Below are 26844 nucleotides of genomic sequence, written 5' to 3' on the forward strand. Positions count from 1 at the left end.
CCCCGCTTGGACTGACAAATGAAAAAATTCCCTTTCCTGGCCCAGAAATAGCTTTGGATTTTTTTTTTTCAGTTGAGAAACCAAAGCAAATGGATGGATGTTATGTAGAACATAAAGCGTCTGTTCCCAAACTGGATCGAGTAGTGGAAGGATAAGATAGAAATGCTGCTGGTGCAATAGTACACTTCAAGTAAACAAAGTGCCATGAAATTGCTGTGTGCTTTCTACTAGTGTTTAAATAGTAACAGTGCCCTGTCACATTTCATATGCTGTACAAAGTCAGTCTGTGTCTGTCCTATAGTGCTTACAGATAGACACATAAATTGGTGTTGGTGAATGTTTTTGCTTTGTGTTTTAATAGGATGACATGACTGTCCCTGTGCTGGAGCTCTAGCACCTTAGCATGCCTGCTGTCTACAGACTCCATGTGGAAGAGTACTCAGAGTCCTCTCATGCTCCTTTTGCAGCCTTTCACAACAAGGACCAATTCCAGCAGATCTGATGAGGAACGCGAGTGAGTCTTCATTGTTAAAGGCTTTTCCCATTTTAGCAATTAATTCTTAAATTAATTCTTAAAAATCTAAACTTTATCCATGCTCCCTTGCTTTGGAGGAGATAGCTGAAACCACAATTTTCTCCTATCTCTGAGGACCTGAAGAAATCTGTTTTCTGGGACCAAATTGTAACCCAGCAGTACATGCAGTCCACAGACTGGACCATAACAGAGTAGCTAAAAGATATGGAGTAACTGAGTATTTTTTTTGCTGGGCAAGGCTCTGTCCTTTGCTAAAAAGCTACCAAATAAGAGGCAAGCACACAGTTCCTGAAATGCTCTCAGTCTTGCAGCTCTGAATGCTTGTTCTCTGTTTGAATTTCCAGCCATGGTAGAATTCTACCACTGTGGACTGGTGCCTTGAGGTGTAAAACAGAAGGCCTTGAGAGACCCCAAAAATAGTATAGGCAGAACTTACACCCAGTGTTTTTTGCAGTACATGGCACTGTGATCCAAAATGGGTTGCTGTATGTTTGAGATCCTCTGTTAAAGGGGCAGCTGGCAGTGTCATGCAGGGCCTCGTTTTCGTCTGTTGTTTCAAGCCTTGAGGGGGACCACAGAAGCTGATAGACCTGTCAGTGTTCAGGAAACAATAACTGCTTTTGTGCGTGTTCTTAAATCAAGCCAAGTCATTCAAACCTGCACTTTTTACTTTTAGCAAATGAAAAACTGCATGCTAACTGATAACAAGTACTGGTAGATTTGTACACAAGGCTAGTTCGTTGGGGGTTTTTTGTTAGGATATTTAGAGTTCTTTGTCTCTGCCTTGGATTGGGAAAGTATCAAAGTAAGTTAGTTCATTAAGTCCTTCTTGGTGTGTTGTAAGATGCATCATCAAACAGTTTCGATGAAGAGGTTTGGGGGGCATGGTGGTGTTTGGTTTTGGTTTTAAGACTTCAAGATCACCTTAGTAACAACATGTTTCGGCTCTTTCATTAGAGCCGAAACATCTTCAAAATGAGCAAAGGGCTTAACTGAAAGCAAAGCACTCAATTATGTGCTTTCCAGCATGAATTTTCAGAATACAACCTTGTAAGTGATAATGAACTATATTTGGCACTTCGTTAGCAAAGGAGTTTAACAGCTTAACCAACTCCATTTAAAAAAAAAACAAAACAACAAACTTTCTGATCATATATGCACAAATCGTCATGGCTAAGATACCTTCTTTCATCCTATCAAACTCATAGTCTCTACATTAATTTTATAGAAAAAATATTTTGGAAATAATTTTTTATTGTAGTGAAAATAAGATACCATTATGTTCATATGTACACACACACACACACACAAAGAAAAGATTCACTGTATATACACTGAAATACCTCATACTCAGTGTAACCAAGACTCTCCTCAGCTTGTGCACAGCAAATACTAGAATACCTTTAAAACGTGCCTGATTCCAGCCACCATCCACTGCTGCGCTTAGCGGGAGCAGCACTGAAGCTGTCTCCCAGGGCTGGCAGCCCAGCTGCACAGAAACAAGTCACAAGTTGATGCCTACGCTGAGCCCAGTACTTCTCTACATTGTACAGTTACCGTCATCACAGGCCCTGGTGTTACGGGATGGCTCAGCCGTGCTGCTGCAGGGGCAGGAGGGAGTGGGCTGTGCCTCAGAAACTCTGGGCCAGGTGCTCTGAGAGCCCTTGGGTCACCCAGCAGAATGGGGCCTCTGTCTCATAACACCTGGTCACAACAATGTTCAGCAGCACCATAATACTTCCTGCTGTCTTGCGTTATTTGGGCTTACAGTGGTTTATGTAAGCATTTCTTTGACAGATGTCTGGCTCTGATACCCACTCCCTGCCACTCAAAGCAAGAAGATATACACAAGTGGATCCAGTGAGGTTCTCCAGAACACGTAGAAGAATTGCATTGAAATATTCACTTGTTTAGCTAAGCCGCCTATAGACAAGTAAGTAATTCTCACTGTCGCTTAAATCTAAAATGTATCAGGTGGCTGTTGGCACATGTGGGCCGAGAACTACAGACTTTGTAGAAATAACAAGTAACTTGGCCTTGTTTGCTAGCAGAAGCTAATGTGAGACTATTAGTGCCCTAACTCTGACAGCCGTGTTAATGCCTTAAACAAGAGACACTGGGTGACTGAACAGAGCCCCAACACACCTTAACATGTAGTCAGAGCTCTCTTCGTAACTTGAAGATGAAACTCTGTTTCTGTACCTTGAAGGTCCCCATATCAATTCAGCTATTTTAAAACGCTTCAGGCTGACTTCTTCTGTTTAAGGAATTCTACACTGACTTCCACTAAGCCAAGAATAATCTAATTTTTTCCCTTCCCCCTAGGAAAGTACTGCCATCTACCAAATATGCATGCACTTAAGTACCACAGCCTGATTTTGAAACAGAGCTCATGACAGGCTATTGCCCAGTTCAGTAAAGAAAATTCAAATATTAGTTGGCTGAATTCAACATTGAGTAAACACTAAATATATTTTTAAAAAGGATGGGCACAAATACCACTGTAGTATTTAATCATTAAACTATTCATCTTTCTATTTCAACAATTAAATCGATTATGAAAATAAGCTGGTAGGGAAATACACAATAAATAAATAATGCCTATTAACTTCTAAAATATCAAACAACTAGTCTACATACAAAAAAAGTCAATGTTAGTCACTTAAGCTTCACGGAACATTTGTATGATAGAAGCCCTTCTGTGCCCCAGCTTGTGTGTCTGCCAGGAACAGCTGGAGAACCAACCACCTTGGCTTTAAAAACACTGTACTGTAGAAGTACTGCCCTGCCTTGCTGAGGCGCCCCGTGGGGTCACTAACAGGCAGTGGTGATGCTTGTTGTTGGGGAGAGCCTTTAGGAGGCCTGCAGGCTCAGTACTATGTTCTGTTTTGCTAATGCCAGGTGACAAAATGTACATCAGGCATCTGTACAAAAGAACAGTTTTTCCAGTGAGGTTATGGTTGTGTTTATAATGGGAAAGCTTTAAAATAACGCTAACATAATTCTAGCACAATAGTTCTCCCCTACAAATTATTCACGTGCAAACCAAATATTTCTTTCCACTAGTGCTTTATACCTGTGAAATTGCTACAGTAGCCTCCAGTGAGGGGATAAATGCCAGACAGGGATTTTAAATGTGCATTTTATTTTGGTTGTGCATGTATCTTCTCCTACCTGAGGAGATTTTTTGCCTTGGTATACAAACTTTCACTGTCCATTTCAGAGTTAAAGAAAAATGAACTTTCATAACCTCTGCCACTTCTGATCACCTCTTAAAAATGTCACTTTACACAGAAAAGCCAGAAGTAATTGAGATAAACAGACATCTGTACATTTTAGCCATTCATTTAGAAAACATCTGTATCCATCCATGCAATGTTAAGACTATAAGTAACTTTGCAGTTACATCTGAGCCCATTGCTATGGCAACAAGGTAGTCTTTATCTCCCACATGCATTCTACTGATTTCTTTTTTTCTTAAAGCAGCTTCCTGAAATGAAAAACAGAGAAGCAATGATTAAGTTAGTCTCTTTCAAACATTGGATTCAAGGCTTATATGAGGCAGCCCTTACTACTTTCCAGCTGTGGAAAATTTAGACGCTGATCCTTTTCAAGATGAAAAAATGAACAACTGACATGGAAAAATGTGAACTGCTGTTATTTTCAATATTAAAAAAAAAGTATAGTTGATGATCTTGGAACACAAGACTTTTTGCTACCGTAGCTATTTTTAATAGGATCCCAAGGAATTGTACTACAGTATCTTTCAAACTAACTCAGCTAGCTGTAATTTGCTGCTTGCTACAGTAAGAGTACAGTTCGTAAGAGTGTGTATGCTAACAATTAATTCCTTGATGGCCTTTTTTGTGGTTAGCTTTCATCAAAGCACACAGCTCAGCTTGGTTAATTGTTTAGAATTGTAAGCTTTCTATTATGGTAGAAATACCCACCATACCAGCCAGGGTTGTACTAGTGATCTGTTGGGTTTTGGTTAGATGCCAAGTCTTGAGAACTCAAGATAAACTAACATGCTTTTAAAATCTCTATTTTAGAGAATAGAACACTAGGCAATAGTAACTACACTAGAAGAGTTAAGAAGGTCCTACCTGTGCTTTCAAGGACCTAAATTGATGTCAGTGCTTCTCTGACACCCATTAACTTTGGGATTCCTCTTCACTGCTTTTAACATACCTTCTGGGACTATCTACTTCTGACACATTATTTTAAGTACTTTAAAAGGGTTGAACCTCTTCAGAAGTAACGTTGAAATCTTAACCTCTAGTGTCCCAGCATTTCTAGACCCTTTATATGAAAAATACAGTAGTGTAGTAAAGGCCACATGAGAAAACATCAAAGGAGCTATCCAGACAAGACGTTTCACTCACATTTGATGCTGCCTGACAAACTCTGCAAACTGACGGTCTTTAGCGTAGAGCTCTATAATTCGAATTCTGTCCTGAATTTCCTAGAATAAAAGAAACACAATTGTAAGTACATAATAGAAATTAGAATACTACTGAAATAACTGATTTCTGGTTTTTGGAAACTAGAACTCCTATGCTTTGCTATTTCAATTGAAATTGGGCACTCCAATATTAAAATTCTTCTTTACGCTATTTTTTTTTTTTTTTAAATGAAGCACTTCATTGGAATCCAGTAATACTTTACTTTTAAATCAAAACCAGAGTTTGGACAGAGTGTGGCATTTCAACAGGCTTTAACAAAACCATTTATCTCTCATAGATACTTTGCCTACAAGCCCAGCTACAGGCTGGATTCACACCTCTCACAGTTGCTTAAGGATCTGTGGTTAGTTCCTGGATGTAAATCCCTTCTCTTTAGCATTCTAGAGTAAACCCTGCATACTGTGTGTACAGGAAGAAAGGAGAATCATGTGATCTAACTTGCAGGTTATAGAAAGACCTAAAATAAAAAAAAACCCCAACCTGTAAAAAGGCCCGGATGCTCCAGGCTTACATAAGGTAGTTGGCATTAAAAGCTAAAGGCTGTGTTGAGCAATACAGCAACCCTCCCCAACTCATGTGAAGTTACTTAAGCAGTCAGGTCCTTTATCGTGTGAAATTCATTACAGGTCAGAACACACCCATTCCTTTCTCTGTACCTAATAGCAGGCAGGGAAAGAAATCCTTTCTCTCTTCTTTTAAATAGTTGCAGCAGCCATAGTTGCAACTTGTTTATCTAGAGCATAGACACTGGGGAAAGATTGGGCCCACCTCTCAGGTTACAAGTGTGGAGTAAGCTTATTGTTTACATGATCTTTTCCATGCCACTATGAAAACAAGGTCATTTACCTCCTTAGTAAGCTCACTGTTTTCATAAATGTGCCTGATCTCTTCACTGCTGTAGTCTGTGGATGTCTCTGCACTGGTAGAACTGTAGGACGTTAGCTGAGGGTATCTCCGGTAATAATGGCTGTAGCCAGTCGTATCACTTTCATACATGGGGTTGTATTTAACTGCATTCTCAATGGATGAGAGGCTGTCACCCTGCCTGGGGGAGCAATAAACAAACTGTGAGCTTCTCTGCAGCCTGGAAGGGCAGCAGATAGATTAAGGAAGCCTGGCATTTGGAGGCACCTATACATCCTGTTGCTTGTCAACTGTGTGATATGAGATTTACGACAGAATTGCCCTTATTGTAGCAGATGTGTTTTAAAATATTAGATGGTGTCACTTACCCCTGTGAGTCCTCAGTGTCACTCTTTGTGTACTGGTCTCGAAGGGTCCTGGCCAAGAAGAAGATGACAGCAGACGCCACAAGAAGGAATCCTGCCACAGAAGCAATTGCAATACCCACAACCAGTGGCTCAGAGACGTATTCTTCACAGTGCTCCCCTCTGTACCACCAGTTCTCTCCCACACGACACCTGCAACAAAGAAACATGGGGAAATTCAACAACAGCAAAAGCTTTTGTTACTGTAAATGTATTTAACTTCCTGTTATGACATGCCCTCAGTTAAGTCACTTCAATAAATACCTTTGCATGTTCAAGCACCAACTTTCTATTATTATTATTGTGAACAGCCTTTTTGGTATAGAATCATAGAATAGTTTGGGTTGGAAGGGACCTCTAAAGGTCATCTAGTCCAACCCCCTGCTGTGGGCAGGGACATCTTCAACTAGATCAGCTTGCTCAGAGCCCCGTCCAGCCTGACCTTGAATGTTTCCAGGGATGGGGCATCCACCACCTCTCTCGGCAACCTGTGCCAGTGTTTCACCACCCTTAGAGCAAAAAATTTCTTCCTTATATCTAGTCTGTATCTACCCCCCTTTAGTTTAAAGCCATTCCCCCTTGCCCTGTCGCAACAGGCCCTGCTAAAAGTTTGACGCAATCTTTTTTATAAGTCCCCTTTAAGTATTGAAAGGCTGCAATAAGGTCTTCCTGGAACCTTATCTTCTCCAGGCTGAACAACCCCAATCACTGAATTGAGTGAAGATAGGTAAAATTAAAAGGATAATGCATTTGTGATGGAAAAAGCCTGTGGTTTTTGCAATTTAGAGTATTCTGTGATGTGTTAAAACTAGAATGTGTTTAGACTTAAGTAAAACGTTATGCCTTGATTAAACCTTGCACGTGACACATCAAACACTGTAAAGGTAGAAAACAGTTGTCTTATTCATATTGTAACGTAAATACAAATGAAGGTGTGTTAAACAAGCAGAATGTTTATAGTGTAGTGAACTCCACAATGGTTAGTCAAATAAATACATAAAATAAAATAGATGACTAGAAAGAAGTGTGTGTCCAAGAGTGTATCTTTGGAACAGTTGCCTAAACCAGCATTCATTATTTCTGCCTTGCTGTGGTTTTGAACATGAGAACCTTAATGTTAATACTGACTTAAAATATATCAGTAAAAATAATATATTTGCATTATGTGTGTTTGGGAGTTCTGGCTATAAAAACTCAAGGAATTGTAAGGTATTATGACCACTCACAGCAATGAACCTTATTAATAAGAAACATCAGTAAATTAAGTCTTCTAACATAAATATCTGAACTAGTTTCTGAAAGTAGTAAGCAATACTTTAAATTTCTCAAAAAGTTCTTCATAAATGCTGGCCAAAGCATGCTTGAGTTCAGGTACTTACCTGTTTCTAATTAACACTATTATACAAATACGATAAAATTTATAATACATCTGTGATAGTATCCATTTTTGTAGCTTTAAAAACATTTTTATTTCTCCTGTTAACTGCTAGGACTCTTAAGACTGACTTCAGAGACATTCTAGGTAAACTTTTTAAAAAAAATAATCACCTGAAGTAACATAATAACTATTAGTAGTAATATTCTTTTTTGCAGTAAGTCTCCTACCTTTTGTTGATAGGTATATTTTGTTTTTAAAAATAGACTGTTACATTGCTTGAAAAGGAAAAAATTAAGTGCAATGTCAGAGGGAGCATCAATTTGTCTATATCTTGTACTAAGCCTTTTCCTGGTAAAATACAGAAATCCTGTTCAAGTGCATCTATATCTTTTTCTAAAAGCAAAAATTTGAACCAGGGGGCCTGTGCCTTGATCTTTCTATGAACCACACATGATTTTTCCCAGATAGCCAATGATTTACTTTTATGACTTTTTCTTAACCAAGAGCACTATTTTTAACATAGTTATGCTGTATGAACATGCCTTTCAGATATGAATTTTTGTGATGGAATTAATTCTCATATGTTTTATGACATTATCTAACACTTTGCTACTTGAGAAAACCTCTGGAGATAAATTCTGTCCCCAAAGGTCGATGAAGGCGGTTTGAACAACTGAGTATGTTCCATTACTACCATTTTTCCTAGTTAGTTTTATTTCCTGATGTTTCTATTCCGTTAAAGAAATTCGTTACTGTCTCATTTCCGATATTTACATAGGAAAACTAACGTTAATATTGGGACCTCCACTCAGCAGCATAACATGAATGATAATCATTACCATCTCACTTTTTACACATTATCTTACAGAATTTTGCACACAAATCTTGTCGAATGCGACAACAGAGGAGACAATAAGGAGTTTTCATACAGGAAGCACATACTTCAAAACGGCAGGATGACCTACCTACAGATGGCCCCTTGCCCAGGGCTTATGTCACACTTCCCGTCATTCAGGCAAAAGTTTGGTTGCAGATCACAAATGCTATTGCATGGCAGCCCGTCGATGCTTAGGTAGCCAGGATTGCAGACGCACTCAGCTTCCCCACTCCAGCGATTTACTAAGCATTCGGAGAACTCATTGCAGGCCTGGAACTTGCAGGGATCTGCTTGCTCACCTGAGAATACACAAAGCAGAAAATATTAATGGTAGAGGAGAACCTTAACTGAGGCAAAGCGCTGGCTGTCTGCTGCCATTTTCTCTAATGATCTCTTAGTTAAAATAATCCGCAAAAATCGGGCATGCGTCTTTCCTGAGGAACAAAAGGTTCTGCTAAGGTGAACAAGTGCTAGGAAGTGTTGTTCATCTCTATCTGCACAGTGCATGTCAACGGTATGGCTAAGACCACCCAACAAGCCAATTGAAAAAGCAAGTATAAAATGTTCTTTTCCTTACTGGAACGTGCAGTACCTCAGATGTTCTCTGCCTGCTGGAACTATATTTTGCAAATGAGTAAAACACAGCAGAACTCCAATCTAAGCAGTGTACAGGGAAGGGCAAGGGGACTTCGGGCACTCAGCACCTACTGTGAGGTGATTTGCCTTTGTCTGCAAGGGACACAAGCTTGTAGCATTTGAGATATCTCACTTGTATCAAGCTTAAGAGGGCTGGCATACAGTTAAATGATCAATACCAGAAGATTCATCATGCTAATTGGACCATCTTTATAAGAGAGCTACCTCAGAAGAACAGCTACCATTTGCCAACAGATCAGCACTGTTACTTTTCTCTAACCTTAAAACAGGAAATATTTCTGAGTTGCTTATATGGTAAACTACTGGCTAACTTGGACAGGGAAAAAACTTTCTCCCTGTATCAGCGGAGTGAACTAAGAGGGCCTGTAACTTTTTAGTGCAACCAAGACCCTACCACGAGAGTGAGGCAGCAGCTGTTACCTGTGCAGATACCTACCTGGCAGGTAAACTGGCTACCACCTGTGGGAATGATCACATGGACTAAGTTCAAACCACACATGAAACTAAGCACAAGAGAGATGGGCACCACTGTTCCCACTGACCAGCCTTCCCCCTCACTCCCTGGTGAAAGTGCAGTGGCATTATATGGAGTACTACATGAGCCAGTTTTGTCCCCATATTTCTATATGGGACCCATATACTTTGCTCAGTCTGGGTCCCACTTTGCTTTTCATCTCTTCAGTCCCTTAACAGATTTTTATTTGTTTGTTTGAACTCTGTGAAAGACTGTCTTTCTAAAGCCCAGCCCGTGAAAAGCCGTGGGCAGTCTCTGAGCCGCTGGGATCCTTAGTAAGTTCTTAAAGCTGAAGTTGCTCTAAATCCCTTGCTCCAAACTGCATTTCCCTGCCATCCTTACCTGATTCCACATCCAGGGAGTATTTATCGATGGCCAGGTTCATGGTGTGATATGCAGTGTTGCAGAAGTCTTCCAGGATCATGTACACAGCATTGGTGACGTTCCGAGGCACAGGTTTGGCAAATTTCATTCGGCTGTTCACCACGATGCTGCCATTTCTGAAGTTCAGGATTTCCAGATTCTGGAAGCCCGTCAGATTTGACTGAAGGTAGGGCACCAGCTGCAACACAGTGGATGTGACAGAAAAGCTGAATCTTTGAATCTCTACTCAAGCCAGTTGCACTGTTATTGCATCAAACAGCAGGAGTCTGAATTATTTTATCCAAATCCCACAGCAAGGGCATTAAAACTTTACCCAATTGAGGCCTGTGCTGGCAGCCTGCCAGAAGCCTGAGTACTTCATACAGTTCTTAAGCACGTACCAATTTGCAGACAGTTTCCAAAAATGTACGATTCCAAAATACAGTTCTCAGGACATACATGGTACTCTCCCTTGATCTAAGCACCAGGCATACTCGTCGTTCACAGAGTATTTCCTTCAAGCATGTCCCCCTTCCCTCTCTCTCCTTTACTCCCTCCATCACCCACAACAAAATGTTCACTTCAGTGAACATTCTGAAACAATTCTGAACATTCTGAACGTTCTGAACAATTCTGAAACAGAATTCAGAGGGGAATTTCCTGGTTAAAATGTAGACAATTGTTGCTGTATAACTCCTGTGAGGCTTTGCTGGCCATCAGTCAGTTTAGGAACAGCTTAGTTCCCTGAACTACCTCTCACTTAGGATGGGTTGAAGGTGTTGCAGAAAAGTTACCTCCCCAGAGGCCCAATTTGTTTACTTCTCTCTCCCTATAGACTAAATACAGAGCATTCTGGAAACAAGTAAGGGGCGTGTCATGGTGACTTCAGCTACACTGCTACATTTATTGACACCAGCAGAGCATCTGGCCCATAGCAGTAAGAAGTTACGCTTTAGAGAGACTACTGACTGAATAAAAGGCAAACAGCACACCCCACCCCCCGTTTCCAGACAGAATTTTCCCATGGAGGGACACAAATAATATCTGTAAACAGCAGTCTTGAGTTGCTCTCTGCAAAAGAGAGCCGACAAACTATTATTTACCAACAATTTTTGTCTCTCTCGTAAAGGACATTTAGCATAGAAGTGATTCTTACTAGTTCCAAGAATCGCTGCTCCAACGCTTTGTATTCAGGGGAGTTTTTATTAAACAGATCCTCTGAAAACATCATGTTGGTAACCCGAAGACTGAAAAACACAACTAGAGCTCGTGACGAGACAGGAGTACCACTGCGATTTTCATGTGTGGCCCAAGCCACGCTGGCCATCTCTGTGGACTGGACATGAGTTGTCAGCTCCATGTGACTTTCAGTCATGCTCCTTCCCTCCTCAGCCAGCTCAGGAGAAAAGTGGACAGTGCTCACACGATCCACGTCTACTGAAACATCCAGGACCCTTGTCATTTCATCTCCCAGCTTTGTTGAGGTAGCCACAGACGATGACGCTGTAGATCCCACAGGAGGGAGTTGGGACAGAAGCTCAGCAGTGCTTGTTGTTGCCATTACATAAGAGGTCATAACAATGCTGAAGCTCCTAGAAACATGCATGTCATGGTCTGTACCACCCTGCACAGCGAAGTCCTCTAGAAGAGTGGTCTGATCTGTTACAGAAGGAACTGCAGTTGAAACTTGAGTGGCAGGCAGCGTTGCTGTTCGCACTGTCTGATCTAATGAGTTTTCTAGTGCTCTGTCAGTAGGCCAAACATCAGCTGGTTTCTTCACTGCTGATCCAGTAGCGTATTGGCCTGCCGATGATGAATCTAGGGTTTGCTGCTCTTCTGTGGAAGCATCGGGGTTTACTGTGGAAGGGTCTGCAGTCAGAATAGTTTCTGAAGAGCTTGTGTCCAAGTGGCCTATTGTAGCAGCTTCAGTTACATCTGGCTGCCCCACTGTGAATAGTTCTTCTACTGTTGTCCTGTCTTCACTTTGGTGTTCAACTGCTTCAGAAATGATGTTCTGACCTACACTGGACTCTTCAGGTTGCTCCATACTGATGGTCCCTGTAGATGTAAGGAGACTATCCTCCACAGACAGACCTATATTGTGCGGTGAGACAGGGGCTTCTCCAGTTGGCATGTCTACAAAGGAATGGTCAACTGAAGGCTCCAAAACCAAAGATGGTTTAACAGAAGAAGAATCATACGTGCCTGATGTTTCTGTCTGTGTAGATGGCTCCACAGATGATGGCTCTTCTGTCTGTAACAGAGGTGCCTGCTGAGTTGTAGTCTCTGGAAAGACAAATATTTCAGACTCATCGAGGAAATCTTCTTTTATATTGGCCATACCTTCATTCTCATCTTTGGAAGGATCATCATCTAATTTATTCCCAGAGTTAAGAATATAGTCTAAGATCATGCCTTCAGGAATATCCTCAGTTCTGATTAACAAAGACTCATTGTCATCTTCAAGCCAGCTATCAGGACCAGGGTAGAAAACTGGTTCCATTGTTGCTTCTTCCCAAGGCCAAAGACTTGATTCTGTTTCTTTTCCCGAACCATCAAAGGCTGAACCAGACCCATCATCATATGTAACTCTATCTCCAAGATATAGGTCAGTTTCATCTTCCATAGGGTGTACTTCTAAGGGAAAACGACTTTCTTCCACAGACTCATGCAACACAGTGTCTGCATTGTTACTGTCTTCAGGACTACCCTGAGTTACTTCTTCCTTCTCAGCAGATACTGTTTCTTTAATATCAGTCTCTACGGCTGATGAAGAGGGCACTGTTGGTGCAGAAAGCAGAGGAACTACATAATCATCTGTAGATGGAGATTCTTCAGGCACAAGGTGAGGAGGAGGACTTGAAGGCAAAAGAAGGTCTTCAGATAGTCCAGTATCTTCAAACACTAAAAATAAAAATAAATTTCCAATTAGAATCATTTAGGTTGGAAAAGACCCTTAAGATGATCGAGTCCAACCGTTAACCTAGCACTGCCAAGTCCACCACTAAACCATGTCCCTAAACACCACATCTACATATCTTTTAAAGACCTCCAGGGATGGTGACTCAACCACTTCCCTGGGCAGCCTGTTCCAATGCTTGGCAACCCTTTTGGTGAAGAATTTTCCCTAATATCCAATCTAAAGCTCCCCTGGTGCAACTTGAGGCCATTTCCTCTCATCCTATCGCTTGTTACTTGGGAGAAGAGACCAACACCCACCTCGCTACAACCTCCTTTCAGGTAGTTGTAGAGAGCAATAAGGTCTCCCCTGAGCCTCCTCTTCTCCAGGCTAAACAACCCCAGTTCCCTCAACCGCTCCTCATAAGACTTGTTCTCCAGACCCCTCACCAGCCTCGTTGCCCTTCTCTGGACACACTCCAGCACCTCAACGTTCTTCTTGTAGTGAGGGGCCCAAAACTGAACACAGTATTTGAGGTGCGGCCTCACCAGGGCCGAGTACAGGGGCACGATCACTTCCCTACTCCTGCTGGCCACACGATTTCTGATACAGGCCAGGATGCCATTGGCCTTCTTGGCCACCTGGGCACACTGCCGGCTCATGTTCAGCCGGCTGTCGACCAGCACCCCCAGGTCCTTTTCCGCCAGGCAGCTTTCCAGCCACTCTTCCCCAAGCCTGTAGCGCTGCATGGGGTTGTTGTGGCTGAAGTGCAGGACCCGGCACTTGGCCTTGTTGAACCTCATACAGTTGGCCTCGGCCCATCGATGCAGCCTGTCCAGGTCCCTCTGCAGAGCCTTCCTACCCTCGAGCAGATCAACACTCCCGCCCAACTTGGTGTCGTCTGCAAACTTACTGAGGGTGCACTCAATCCCCTTGTCCAGATCATTGATAAAGATAGTGAATGGAACTGGCTCCAATACTGAGCCCTGGGGAACACCGCTTGTGACCAGCCACCAACTGGATTTAACTCCGTTCACCACAACTCTTTGGGCCTGGCCGTCCAGCCAGTTTTTTACCCAGTGAAGGGTATGCCCATCCAAGCCATGAGCAGCCTGTTTCTCCAGGAGAATGCTGTGGGAGTTGTAGTTTATGATAAAAAATGTCAAATTCCATTCATTTCATTGTCTATAGATCTGTGTTCAGCATGTTTCCCGTGATATATCCTGGCCTTTATATGCCAAAGTCAGAAGGGCCCCTGTTGACCTCTCCCACTTTTCATTCAGATATTCTATGGGCCAAGTCAGGACTGCAGAGTAAGCAATAAAGCAGTAACTTTGAGGCACGTCTTTAGGCTAGTCAGTCTACTTCAGTGATCAGTTACCTCTGCATGGCATCACCTAAACGTGCCCTATATGAAAATACTTCTGTACAATTAAACAAGTACCATGTGTATACCATTTCCTGAAGGGATAAACAGGCATTATTAGCTGTTACAAACATTTTATCTTAGCATGTTGTTCTTGGATACACGCACACAGGAAAGGTAAAAACTATCAGAGAAAGATATCCAATTTTTTTAGACCTTTCTGAAAAGTAATTTTGGTGACCTATACCTTTGGTGAGTATCAGGAAGCACCGGCATCCAAATTTAAGCTTCAGTCAATGGCATTAACTTACCATCTAAAGAATTGGGGGCTGAAAGCCATTCCAGAGAGTCCACAGAATCACGCCCTAACACTGGTGCAGTGACCAAATGAGGAGTCCGATTCCCATCCTCTAAATTCAGCCCATCAGGCAAAGAAGTGACGTCAGCCTCTGAGGAGAGCGGAGCTTCAGGTGCCAAACTGGCCTCAGAGTCCAGATTTTCTAGTCTTGGCTGGATTTCATTGTCATTGGACTGTTCACTATGTGAAGTGGAATCTGGTTTGGTGAAACCAAAGGGCAAGGTATTGCTGACAGTTGATTCATCTGCTGAAGGCCATTCAGCTAAAAAGGTGCTGTCCTGGAACATAAACCCACTATTAATATTTCCACTCTTACAGGGGAAGAGTTGGCTGTCCGCATCGGGCTGAACACATAAAGGGTGTTAGCAGCAGCCAACAGCAAAATCTGGTACTACTGCCTCTGTGAGAAAGTAATGCACAGCAGCAGGAGGAGCCAAAGTGGGAGGACTGGCAAATATATACCCTTTGCTAATCATGTGCAACGTACATGTAAAATGCACATCCTCGTGACATACATTTCATGTCCAGTCATGTCCACTAAAAAGGGACAGAAGCCATTCAGATCGTTTGGAGTGCAGCTTCAGTTATGGTATTAAGAGATTTACCGTCTATAGCCACCCCATCTCCTTTCCTTTTCTTGACTGAAAAAATGGATCTGTCTGTTTCTAATTAAATCGAAGATAAATGCGCACAGTACCGCCTGTCTTCCTAAGGCATGAAGCGGTCTTAGCAGCTATTACTCATCAGCTACATAATCAACACAGTAATTATAATTTTATAGTTACTATGATACATAAAACAGTTTAGAAACTGAACTTGAATGTATGCATGCCCTGTGGCCATTTATTGCTATCTTTTAGTTTGTGGGTATGAGAACCCAGGAGGGAAACAAAGACCATAATGTAAAGAGCAGCATTTAGAACCTGGAATAACTTTAGTCTCAAAGCTGAGATGCCTGTGCAGAAAGAAAAAAAAAAAAAATCTATCAGCAGTAATGATGAACAACAAAGAGTATGCACAATGAACTTGTGAATTGTTTGAAATGTGAAAAAAGAATTTGTTTTTAAATCTCCAATTTGCACACCGTTTACTTACTACTCCATACCCCAATCACTATTTGGTTTACAGTTAGAATACCTAGCACATTTCATCTTTGAATATTAATCTACTACCGTGGTGTCTTCGTGAGGGAATTATACTGGGAAAAATCAATTAAGAGATTATTATTTGGTCAAGGCTACAAAAGCAAGCTGGCTGCCTAAAACTCGGGAATTAGTGCTTCACGTGGATACCTGCCCACATATCAATGCTGTGCAATAGTCTGATATGGACAAAAAAACCCCCTTGGGATATGAAAAACTGCCAAATTTCAAGAAGCAGCAATTTACTAAGAACTAACCAATTGCTGATGGTGACTAGTAAAGTTAAGTGGGCAGTGGACACAGGTTTCTGTAATACGTATTACAGTTCAAAACAAACTACTGATTTACATTTCTGTAGCTCACCATTCCTGTCTAATCTCTTTCTTTTACTTAACCAGCATGAATAACAGGAAGAGTCCAAACACTTTTCAATTTGAAATTTTACTCCTGGTTGAAACGTGGGTAAATTCAATATTCAGCTTCATTCAAACTGCATTTGAACGCTTCGGAAACAAGCCAGTTCAGGTGGTTTTATTTAATTATCTGTCCACCTGTATTGATCACATTTTTATAACCAGTTGTTATGCCACCACAGTCTCCTCACATTTTTTTTAATTTATATGGTAACAATCAATTGAAAAGTAGTTATACCATATAGACATGTGCTCCAGCAATTATCTTTTTTGGCAAAATTGACCACTATAAATAAAGCTGTAAAAAAAGTTACTGTGCAAGATTAGAAACAAATTACACATATAAATTCCATAAAGAATGAATAAGGACTACCAGCAATAGCTTCTCAATACATTTGGTTTTTTATGTGAGCATTTAGTTGCCAGGGATCACACTTCATCATTTATTTGAATGTGGATAGATGTTCCTATGACAACTAAAATTCTTCAAAGATTCTTGTTACAGTGCAATATATTATATTAACAAGTTTAATATCATATTGGCAAGTTCTGGTTTTTGCTAGTGTCTTTTGAAAGGCTTACAAATATGACAGATGACTGCAAACACAGAACCCCATCCCTGATTTTCCATTTTCTGCTGCCAGAAAGGCATTGTATTTAGCAAGCCAGAGCATTCTACCTGTTATAACTCAAGGGAAATAACAAGAAAATAAAGATTCCAAAAAACTAGATTTGATTTTTTCTTCACTTTTTAAGAACTGTAAAACTCAAGGAAAAGAATTAATAATTAGTTGGTACCATCTGCTAGCAATTAGATGGTGAAGTCATGATAGTCCCACATTATGTCATGAGTATGTATGATAATACTAATCCAACTTATTCTCAAATCAGCTAAGAAAAATAATAGCAAAGCTCTTTTTCATAGGTAACAGTAACCATAACGGTTTGACATCTGTGGAAATAATTGACTAATCATTTCAGCCTTGTTTACTGTTTAAGCATGTTTACGATTTTCTTAAATTTATCTGAAGTTACCTCCCAAATTATCTGTGTATTGCAGATTGTACACAGCTGTTATTTGGATCTTTTGTAAAATCAGAGTTTTTGACTGAAGACATAGATGACATTATTATTCACGGTCCATGATTAGAAAAACGTAACTTCCAGAAATTTTTCTTGTACATACTATTCCCTAAAAATGGTTTAAAATTTATTATTGCAAGGCTACCTCTACTCTAAAATCTTCTTGCCTGCATATCTGTCAGAATATCCACAGATAGAATATAAAGATGGCAGAATTATTTGTCTTACTAAAATAAACATCTGTCACGTTTTGATCTAGTTAGATAGCTCTAGTAAAGAGAAAGGCCTTTCCTGAAAGTCAATTTAAATTCATGTTTATTCACACCACATTTAAGCCATTTATGGCAAATGCATATGAATTTGCATTTTAGACATCAATGATTAGTTTTTAATACTCAGGGAAAACTATCATAAAATTTAGGATATTATACCTGTGACCATTACAACAAGAATATTTGGGTTCTGTGAAGTGACTGCGAATTTTGCTTCCATAAAGATTTTAGAAGTTGGCCTGAAATTAAATGTGTCTCTGTTCACAACATTATCTCAAAATGAACTTGGTGAAAACCTACCATCAAACATAGGTGGATCTGGATTTTACGGCATGAACTGAGCTCATTTCTTCTTGGAAGGCACATCTGTGTTACACAACAGAGTGCAGAGCAGAAACCTACTGGATAAATCCTTAAGCCCAGACAGTGCTCCACCATTCAGAAATTCTAGCTGCCAGCAGAACTAATTAACTCCATCTCGGTGTCGCTGGCACCTAACTTGGTATCTCTGCTTAAAGCCCCATTGCATTGTACAGACCTGGTCAGGGATACGAAGCCTCCTGTCCAATGGGGAACTTCAGTCTCTGTCTTGGGTTGTTCCAGAGGTAATCAGAGGAGATAATTACAATTTCAAGAGGAAAAAAAAGGAAACCACCACCTGTTATTTTTTGTGTTTCCTCTGCTGGCATTAGGGGGATGGACATAATTTTGAAACTGAACTGAGAACTTTCAGTGAAAGCAATACAGTAACAAAAGGACCATATGAAACTTACCATTTTATCTCTTCTAGCAGCCAGCTTTAGTGCTTACATCTATTTCTCACTTTCCACAGAAAGGTAGTATTGTGGGAAGAATCATGTCTTTAGAGCAATTTACAGTCTAAACATTATGAAAACACAGACAAAGGAAGCCTAAGGAGCAAGACCTGGCTGGACAGCCAGGAACGCAGTACTGCCATGTAATATCAGATGATCACAGAAAACTGTTGTGCAACAGATATAAAATTATCAGATGCGATATTTCACCAGAGGTTTTACTCCAGTATACGGTGTGCCTTCATTACTACTTATTCTGCATGAACAACAGGACAGAGAAGCTCTGGGTGTTGGCTGTAATGCCGCCTTACTAAGTTGTTCAAATGTGTCCAAAGGCCACCACTCAGAACCATACTCACATCAAACTCTGGGCGCTGCAGCACAACTGGATGCTCAGTAATCCAGGATGGGTCTTCTGGTGTAGGGTGTAGTATTTCTTTCACTGTGGAAATATAAATACTTGGGATCTAAAGGCTGCAGTAGCAGCGTGAGGAAATTGTTTTGGAAGACTGACTGAAAAACCCTCCCTCATCTCAGATTTGTAAGTAAAATCTTTTCAAAAAGTTTGCCAGAGAGATTGTGTTTCTGGAAATGCCCCCAGATCACTGACAGGAAGTACAGAGGAAAGATGAGAACAGAGGGGTGGACAGCACTCCTCCGCCACCTCTAGCAGGATTGTTGAATATTCAACAATAAACCAGGTATTTCCTTTGTGCTGCTCAAGGCCAACGCTAAGCTACTAAGCTGAAGGTCATCATGGTGCAACATGCATCACATTTCCCCTTCTATTCCTGTTAACTGTTGGAAGTATTACTGAAATTGCATACCACAAACCTCGGTGTCAAAGAAAAAACAGAGGCTAATCTAATGGATTAAGACTGCGACGCTACCGCTAATGACTTGACCTGGTTATGATCAGAGCAAAACAAGCTGCAACGCAGGTGTGTTTGTTGTTTCTTTTTAATTATTCAGAGGGCAGCTGAATAATTCACTCATCTCTGAGGTTTATTTTATAAAACTTCAGATGTGTGGCCCACCGATGCATCATAATTAATACCCACCATTAGTAAGTTGGAGAGATTCAGGGTCTAAAGACAAGGAAGTGTTTTCAAGCAAGGCATTTTTCTGGAGGATTTCAGCAACGTAATCTCGGAAATCACTGATGGTGTACACAACTGTTGGATTATCCTCTATGTCCATAAAGGCGTTGTCCTCCACCTTGTTGGAATGAAGGTTAATCAGGTCCCAGGTGGCATTGCTGATGGCTTTTCCATCAAACGTAACAGCATAGTGAACTTCCACCCCACTTCAGTTGTACAAAGAGAAAGAGAACACAGATGAGAGATGCAGGGTTTTCCAACGTATAGCAAACACTGTGATTTTTTTTTTCCCCCAAGAACCTGTGTCAATACCCTTTTTTAATATAAAAATATATTGCTTTACAGGATTCTACATAAAACCAATTTAATTCTTTTCACACTTCTGTCTGCCTGCCTGTGCTTTCCACCACTGCAAAGTTCTCAAGGAAAAGGCTACCAGAACCTGACATCTGGTCTGGTCCCAGCCCTGTATTTCTACTTGTGAACGGTAGACAGACCACAAGCAGACCAAAACGTTGGCTTTCTGCCAGCATTATTAATGGGCCCACCAGCATGCGGTAGCGTGAGTGATGATTTTAAGATCATGCCAATGATGGGAATGGCTCTGAGGAATAACAACAGCCTGGAAAAAACAGGCTGTATATAGTAGCAATATACAGTAGCAAAAGGGAGCCCTGATCACTGTCACTGTACAGTGTCAATCTGCTTGAAATAATGTCTTCAATAGCAATAAAATGGTATTTAATACAGCTTATAATTGGCAACATTTTTCTAGACTTATTTGATCATTTATTTTTTAAAGTTGTTTTGTATCTATGTACAGCTTAGCTTTTTTCATATTAACTGTCCCCCATTTTCTTAATTTTCTTTTTCTGAATACATCTGGACATCCTTTCCCACATGACAGTGTAGGTAGCAATCAGATTTACCATGCACTGGGCATAAGCACAAGGGAGCTTTAGAAAATATAACGTATTTTGGCTGTACACAGGGCACAGCAAGAAAATGAAGTAATCTATGAAGTGTTAGAAAAATGTGCTCCAAAGACAGGTTTTCCTCATTCCACAGAGCTGGACCGGATTGCTAAAGTAATGGCTCTGTTCAGAGAAGTCTCTAAAGCCCCAGCGCCAGATACAACAGAGACATAATGAGCAAACACACTGACTAAAACCAGGAGCCTGCTGGAGTTTTGCTGCTGGCTCTGTCATTGAAATGAGCCCACCATAGGCTCACCATGGGCACTGACTGTCAGCAGGGGAAATAAAAAAGGACCGCAGTAGTGAAAAGGCACAGCAAAGGTGGAATACAGTATGCTCCTCAAACGTAACATTTAGATTTAATACAACTGTACTGTCAGTTGCAGTTAATAATTCCTAACTAATAACTGACACCTTCACCTGTCTGGAAAGGGCTAAAACATCTGGTGCTTGGAACATAACCTTTGTGAATAGCTGCATGCATCTTAGCCTGCAGAAGTGCAGAGTAGTAGAGGATGGCTTTAAGTCACTATTGTTTGTGAAGAGATTTGTGTTTTCTAACCTTTCTTCTAAAATTAAAATGCTTATTCTCTGTAAAACTGTTTGTGGAAACTGGTTATGCCTTTGCTGAGAAATACACAAAAGAAAATAATACAGCTAGTAAGTTAAAGGCTGCAGTTCATTTTCTGTCTTGTGAAATTCTTAAAATACCGAAGGAGGAAAATTTTGGATGCTTAACCTGCATATGTCTAACAAAAAACAAGTCCAGACTGATCCCATCTTCTGCTAAGGGACACTTGTAAAACTACTGCTAAGCTGTGCAGCACCTCTGGCCTTGAAGTAGCTAAGCCAACTGCCTTTGCTGGAGAACTATGGTTTTCTTACCTACTTTAATTTCTGTAATAATAATCATCCCGTATCTATTCAAGACTTTGCTGCAAAGTATAAAGACCTTGAGTCATCATTAAGCAATTTTGTTTTCTTCACAAAAGAGACTCCTATACACAAGTTAGCCCAGTACCTGACTTGTGTTTAGGAAGATTTTCCCCAAGCAGTTTTTTATGATTAGGACTTAAATAAGCAAATTAGGTTTATCTGTAAACAAAACCGAGCAGTTACTCACAGTTTCTGGTAGAACCCCCTCACATAATATTTATGCTGGATAACTACCTCACTCTGGAGCCAAAACTACAAATCCCCAAAACAGTGTCCTCCAGCTAAACGTGTTTTTCCATCTGTATTATGACAATATATATAAAAAAGTTGTCTTTACCTGTCCTCCTTAGGAGAGCTGAATATAGAAACAAAACAAAACACAATAGCAAAACCTGTTAAATCAATGTTATAATTTCCTTTAAGTCTTCTATCTTTAACAAATTTGCTTTGGTATTCCACAGGGCACAAAAATTTGAAAAAGCATACAGCAAAATGGTTATAAGTTGCATAGTTGTTCTGCTACATAACAAACTGTTCTGCTTCTGCTGAACTGAGGTATTTCCTATTGATCACAAGGAATCAGCAGAGCAGAGCCATCTCATCTTGTTGCAAATAATGCAGTTAAATCGCTGTCAGTACCAAGAAAATCAAGCCTCACTAATTCTACCTAGAGGTTTAGTTTACAAACACTTTTTTTGTCATGCACAGCAGAGCACAGAGCTCTGGTACTTTGCCAGAAATATCAACCTTTTATTTGTCTTCTCAAATGAATCAAGAGCTTGCAAATGCATTAGACTGCAGATACCGAGATGGAAGGTTTTGCTGCCTCCCAGGCTGGAAACTGAATGCAGTCTAGAGTTCCAACCATAAAACCTTTCTCACTATAGCTGCTTTGTTACCTGCATGTATTCTAGCTAGAATATTCCAGCCAATAAATTCTAAGAAACACAGCTTACAAAGTGTCAAAGAAAACACAATTTAGACTAACTCATTAACAGTCTCACTAAATTCTGAAAGTTATATCCAGTCCATTCAAGAAAAATCATCATTTGTGATCCATGTACCCCAAAACTCAGACATCAGATGTTTGATGCACAATACGCAGGATCCCCTTTTTTCCCCAAATTAACTTAAAATGTCATTCCTCAAATTGATTTGAGGAAACTAGTCTTTAAAAAAATATTTATAAGAATAAAGAGAGTTAGAACATTGCATATCATTTATCAAACTATTCACCCACTTTTGCTTTGATCAAAGGGAGAAAGACCTTTACGTATCCCAAACACCAACCTTTAGAGTTATCCCAAATTAACATTAAGAAGTTGAAAAAAAATTTAAATACACCACATTTTTCCAAGAGGTTTTCTGTGTTCTTCCTTGTTTAATACTAGGACACGTCAACAGTATTCAAGAAGTATCAGATACTAATTTTAAATTAGAAAAGATCTCTTTTAATTTTAGGATGGAATCTTGAACAAGAATGCCTTGTCTTAAAATCAAGGCAAGCATATCATGTGAGATTCTCTGGTGGATGCCAGGAGCAAAAAAAAGATGATTACGTTTACATACATTTCTGTATTTCTATTTCAACTTCTGTATTAGAGGTACCAATACAAAAGCACTCGTCCTTTGGTTAACACATCCTAGGAACTCCCACGCACATGCCCGACATTCTTCCAAGTGTGGTGCTAGCACATCGCACCATCATACATGATCAGTTTCAATCACCACGTATGCATCAGTATCCTTTTACCTGTAATCCAGGACATGGATGTTTTTGTATCCAGGTAGTCCTTCAAATACACTTTCCATCTATTTTGAGGGGAAAACAAAAAATTGACACAGATTTCCTCCACCCTACTCATTTAGTGAAAAATCAGAAAGTATTTTCAGCATTTTCTAAAAATGTATCTGAACTGTTATATCTCATAGGAGAAAAATGGAACCCTTCCTTCTTTATGGAAGAAGGGTTTTGGTGACATTGTTTCATTATTAGAAAAGGAAAAGAAAAAGTATGAAGAACAACATCCAGCGTTCCCCAAGAACTATACAGAAACATTGAAAGGGGGCAAAATTCAAACAGACTCTGCAGAGATCTACACGGCCCATAGCAGACTACATTCTTTCTCTTATTTATGCAGCACAAACCCTTCTCTGCCCAAAAGGTTTCCATTACCTCCCAAACCTCTCTGGATTAAAAAGAATTCAGGAAAATGCTTTGGACCTTAGCAACTTAAACAAGAGGAGCAGCCATAGGAACAGGGACCTCAAAGAGGCACTAAGGCATTATACAGTGCAAAACATGGCTCATCTCCGCTGCCCTAAGCATACAAAGGGCTCAGGAGTGATTGGCAGTGCTATTCAAAAAAGACAACTGGGGGCAGCAAAACGGTAGCACATCCAGGCCTAATTCAATAGTCAACTGTATTACACGAGACAAAAACAAGAAATAGGATATTGCAGGTTCATGCCGGTTTGGGGTTGGTTTTCTTCCTCCCAAAAGATCCTTGCCAGTTGAGGATTATTTTTCACTCCTCAAATTCTTCTTCCCCTCCCCAGTCTCCCCTATTTTTAAACTGTCTCTGGTGAGACTTAAGCAATCGAAGCGCTGCCGACTTTCTTTTTTTCAAGAGCTTCTTTATCCAAGCACACAGAAAACCAGGCAAGGGATCAAAGGAGTGGAACATCCATGTGCCAGGTGGACTCTGTCCCATCTGACATTTCTTCCACACACACACACACTATGGCATTGCTACTTGGCCACACAACTAGGAAAATTAAGATGTCTAGCCTATGCTAGCAACTTGTGACAGTTGTGGTGATGCTTTTTGGCTCCAGTGAAGAGTACATCTCTTTCCCATCTGGCCCAGGATCTGGCACAGGGTTAGCCCCAGTAAAAGGGATTCAACAGAGAACCCCAACTAAATGGCACTATGAAGGAAGCAAAGCTAGAGAAAAGATAAGCCGCATGATGTGCTGCTGTATGGCACCCTAGATGCCTCTCCCAAGAGAAAGGAAAGACAAACTCTCTGCCCCAAGAAAATGACGGTAATAAAATTACCATCATTATAAACAAAATTAAAAAAAATAATGGAAACAATAGGGAAAGGAAAGTTAGGAGACAGCAGTACGAGCGTATTTTAAATATGCATTTGTATATTGGTGGCCAGTAACTTTGTAGCATACAAATTAAAACATTAAATTTTATTTAAAATTAAATTAACTTGAAATCAAGTTTTAATAAATCATGCATATATGTGTATACGTATATATTTATGTGTGTATGTATATATTTATATGCACATATCTATTTTTTCTTTGAAGTAGGTGTCTAGCAGTCTAAACCATGGTTCATTCCCACTGACTCCAATGGGATTTAAGCATGTGTTTAAGAACTCTTCTGAGGCCGGAGGGTTTTAAAATGTGCTCACATGCACTGCTGATCCTGGGCATAAATGAGGAGCAAGAGTTGTCTTGGCAGCCTAGATTTCAGAGAGTATCTCACCACAGTGCACAACGATTCATTCGAAATGTCGCTCCTGAGCAGAAATGATGAACGAGTTCTGCTGTTTGCAACTTCTTCCGATTTCCCCACCTATTACCTACTCTGTATAGACAGATTCTCTAGACTGATGCCAGAGTTTCTTCTACAGTCCAAAATCTGGACACCGTGTAATCGTTAAGATGTCCTAAATCCCATTTCAGTGCTCAGCTTCTGTAGGAGACCCAGAGCATGCGCACATAGGCAGATGCTGATGGACTTGTACGCCTTCTGCCTGCACTCCACGTTAATGCTGTGCTATACCTGAATTACTCAAGCTGCCTTCCAGCACTGCCTCAGCACAGGTTGGTGGCTCTGAACTGCAGCTGATCCATGTCCTGCCATTTGGTTTGCTAGGACCCTCAAATTACCTTTTTCACTCCCCAGTTTCAAACCAACTACATTACGGAAGAATTCAAACTGGACCACAAGATTAGAAAGTGCTGAAATAAACTCCAGGCAAACTGGTCACTAGAAAGATGTTAAATGTATCTTTAAAATTTAAGATTTTCAAGTCCTAAAACTTTAAGAATTAATGAAGTTGCATCAAGAGGCAAACAAGAATCTTGTCACTTCTCTGTGAGCTTAAAAGTTCTACTGCAGTAACACTGACAGGGAGAAGTACTGAAAAATTCTGAAAGAATGGTAAGGCCAAAGTTAGCCCTGGTAGAAATAGGTCTTTAACAGGACTAAAATAAGTGGAAATGTTTTTCACTTATTAATAACATCTGGCTTAGTTTCTTTTGCTAACATGAGGCAAAGTAAATTAATGAAACCAGAAAAGGGGGGCGGGGGGAGAGAGAGCAGTCCCTCAGAAAGGTCCCATTTACAGTATGTCCACATTCAGGGCTTCAGCATAATTTTCTGATCCTCCCAAAAGCACACTTCTACCTCTTTTGCCTGCAAAATCGAGAGCAGGCTATTTCATGAGAAACACAAGAAAACTAGAGTAATCGGTCTTTGGCAACTGATATGCTACACACAATGTACGGCACTCCGCTACTCCAAAAAGGCAGCATGTCAGACAAAACAGAGTATTCTCATAGTGGGTGAGTATTTTCCAGCCTGCCTCAGGCAACAAAAGCCCTAAGCTGGTTCTGCAGAGCCCATGAGAAAAAGGCAGTCCTAACACAGTGCTACATGCTGCTATTGCTTTGCAGAGCCAGCAAAAAGAGAAAGGAAGTCAGGGAAGGTAATCACCTGAGAAGTGAATTGTTCAGAGAGCAGCTGATGCTTCACAGAGGCTGGGTCGCTCAGCTCCTCACTGTACTTTTCACCAACAATCAAAATGCTGAACTCAATCATCTCCTCAGTTACAGGTCTCACTAGCTTGTCATCCTGCTTCTTTATCTCATTATTGATCTGGAAGGGAAGGAAAAAGGGAGAAAACAAGAGGTGATTTAATGCCTTTTTTTTTGTTTTGCTCTTTGGCTTTTTCCCAAGAAATAAATCCTCGTTACTCACCACAGACCAGATTCCTACCTATCCTGGATTTACTCCACGTAAAAATCATCCCCAGATACATATATGTACATATGGTCTGCCATCTGTCAACAGCACACTACATTCCTAAGCTTAGGTCCAAACATCTTTCTTATGTGGGCCAGAAACTTCTCCAGCTGCTGCAAACCTGGAGGTTTCTCTGGCTCGTGATGGGGCAGAAAACCTTAGCCCTCTCCATAAGTGCTGTATGGACAGGAACACCTCAGGGCACTATTGGTGGGCCACACTGATGGTCACGGATATACTTAATGACATGTGAAAACTGCAGTCCAAAGCACAGCATGCTCACTTGAGCCATCAGCATACCTGTTTGCCTTGCACTATAATGGGATGCTCATGAAGCCTCAGGGACATTGGCAGTCTACCAAGCAAGAATTTTTT

The 26844-nt window shown here is 40.6% G+C and overlaps 1 protein-coding gene across 1 annotated transcript in view; it reads right to left on the bottom strand.

Annotated features, from left to right (window-relative positions):
• Positions 1-3667: 3667 nt before the first annotated feature.
• IMPG2 (interphotoreceptor matrix proteoglycan 2) overlaps positions 3668-26844 on the bottom strand; it is a 63161-nt gene continuing 39984 nt past the window's right edge. The window contains exons 8-20 of the mRNA XM_076328842.1: positions 26161-26322; positions 23173-23231; positions 21757-21774; positions 19468-19712; positions 18766-18848; positions 14635-14959; positions 11215-12962; positions 10038-10257; positions 8613-8823; positions 6234-6422; positions 5848-6046; positions 4921-5000; positions 3668-4025 (exon numbers count right to left, since the gene is read on the bottom strand). Coding sequence (XP_076184957.1) covers positions 4013-4025; positions 4921-5000; positions 5848-6046; positions 6234-6422; positions 8613-8823; positions 10038-10257; positions 11215-12962; positions 14635-14959; positions 18766-18848; positions 19468-19712; positions 21757-21774; positions 23173-23231; positions 26161-26322 — 3552 coding nt within the window. The 3' untranslated portion in view covers positions 3668-4012. The remainder of the gene's footprint in view (positions 4026-4920; positions 5001-5847; positions 6047-6233; positions 6423-8612; positions 8824-10037; positions 10258-11214; positions 12963-14634; positions 14960-18765; positions 18849-19467; positions 19713-21756; positions 21775-23172; positions 23232-26160; positions 26323-26844) is intronic.

The sequence above is a fragment of the Aptenodytes patagonicus genome, chromosome 1, assembly GCF_965638725.1.
Source record: "Aptenodytes patagonicus chromosome 1, bAptPat1.pri.cur, whole genome shotgun sequence".
NCBI lineage: Eukaryota > Metazoa > Chordata > Aves > Sphenisciformes > Spheniscidae > Aptenodytes > Aptenodytes patagonicus.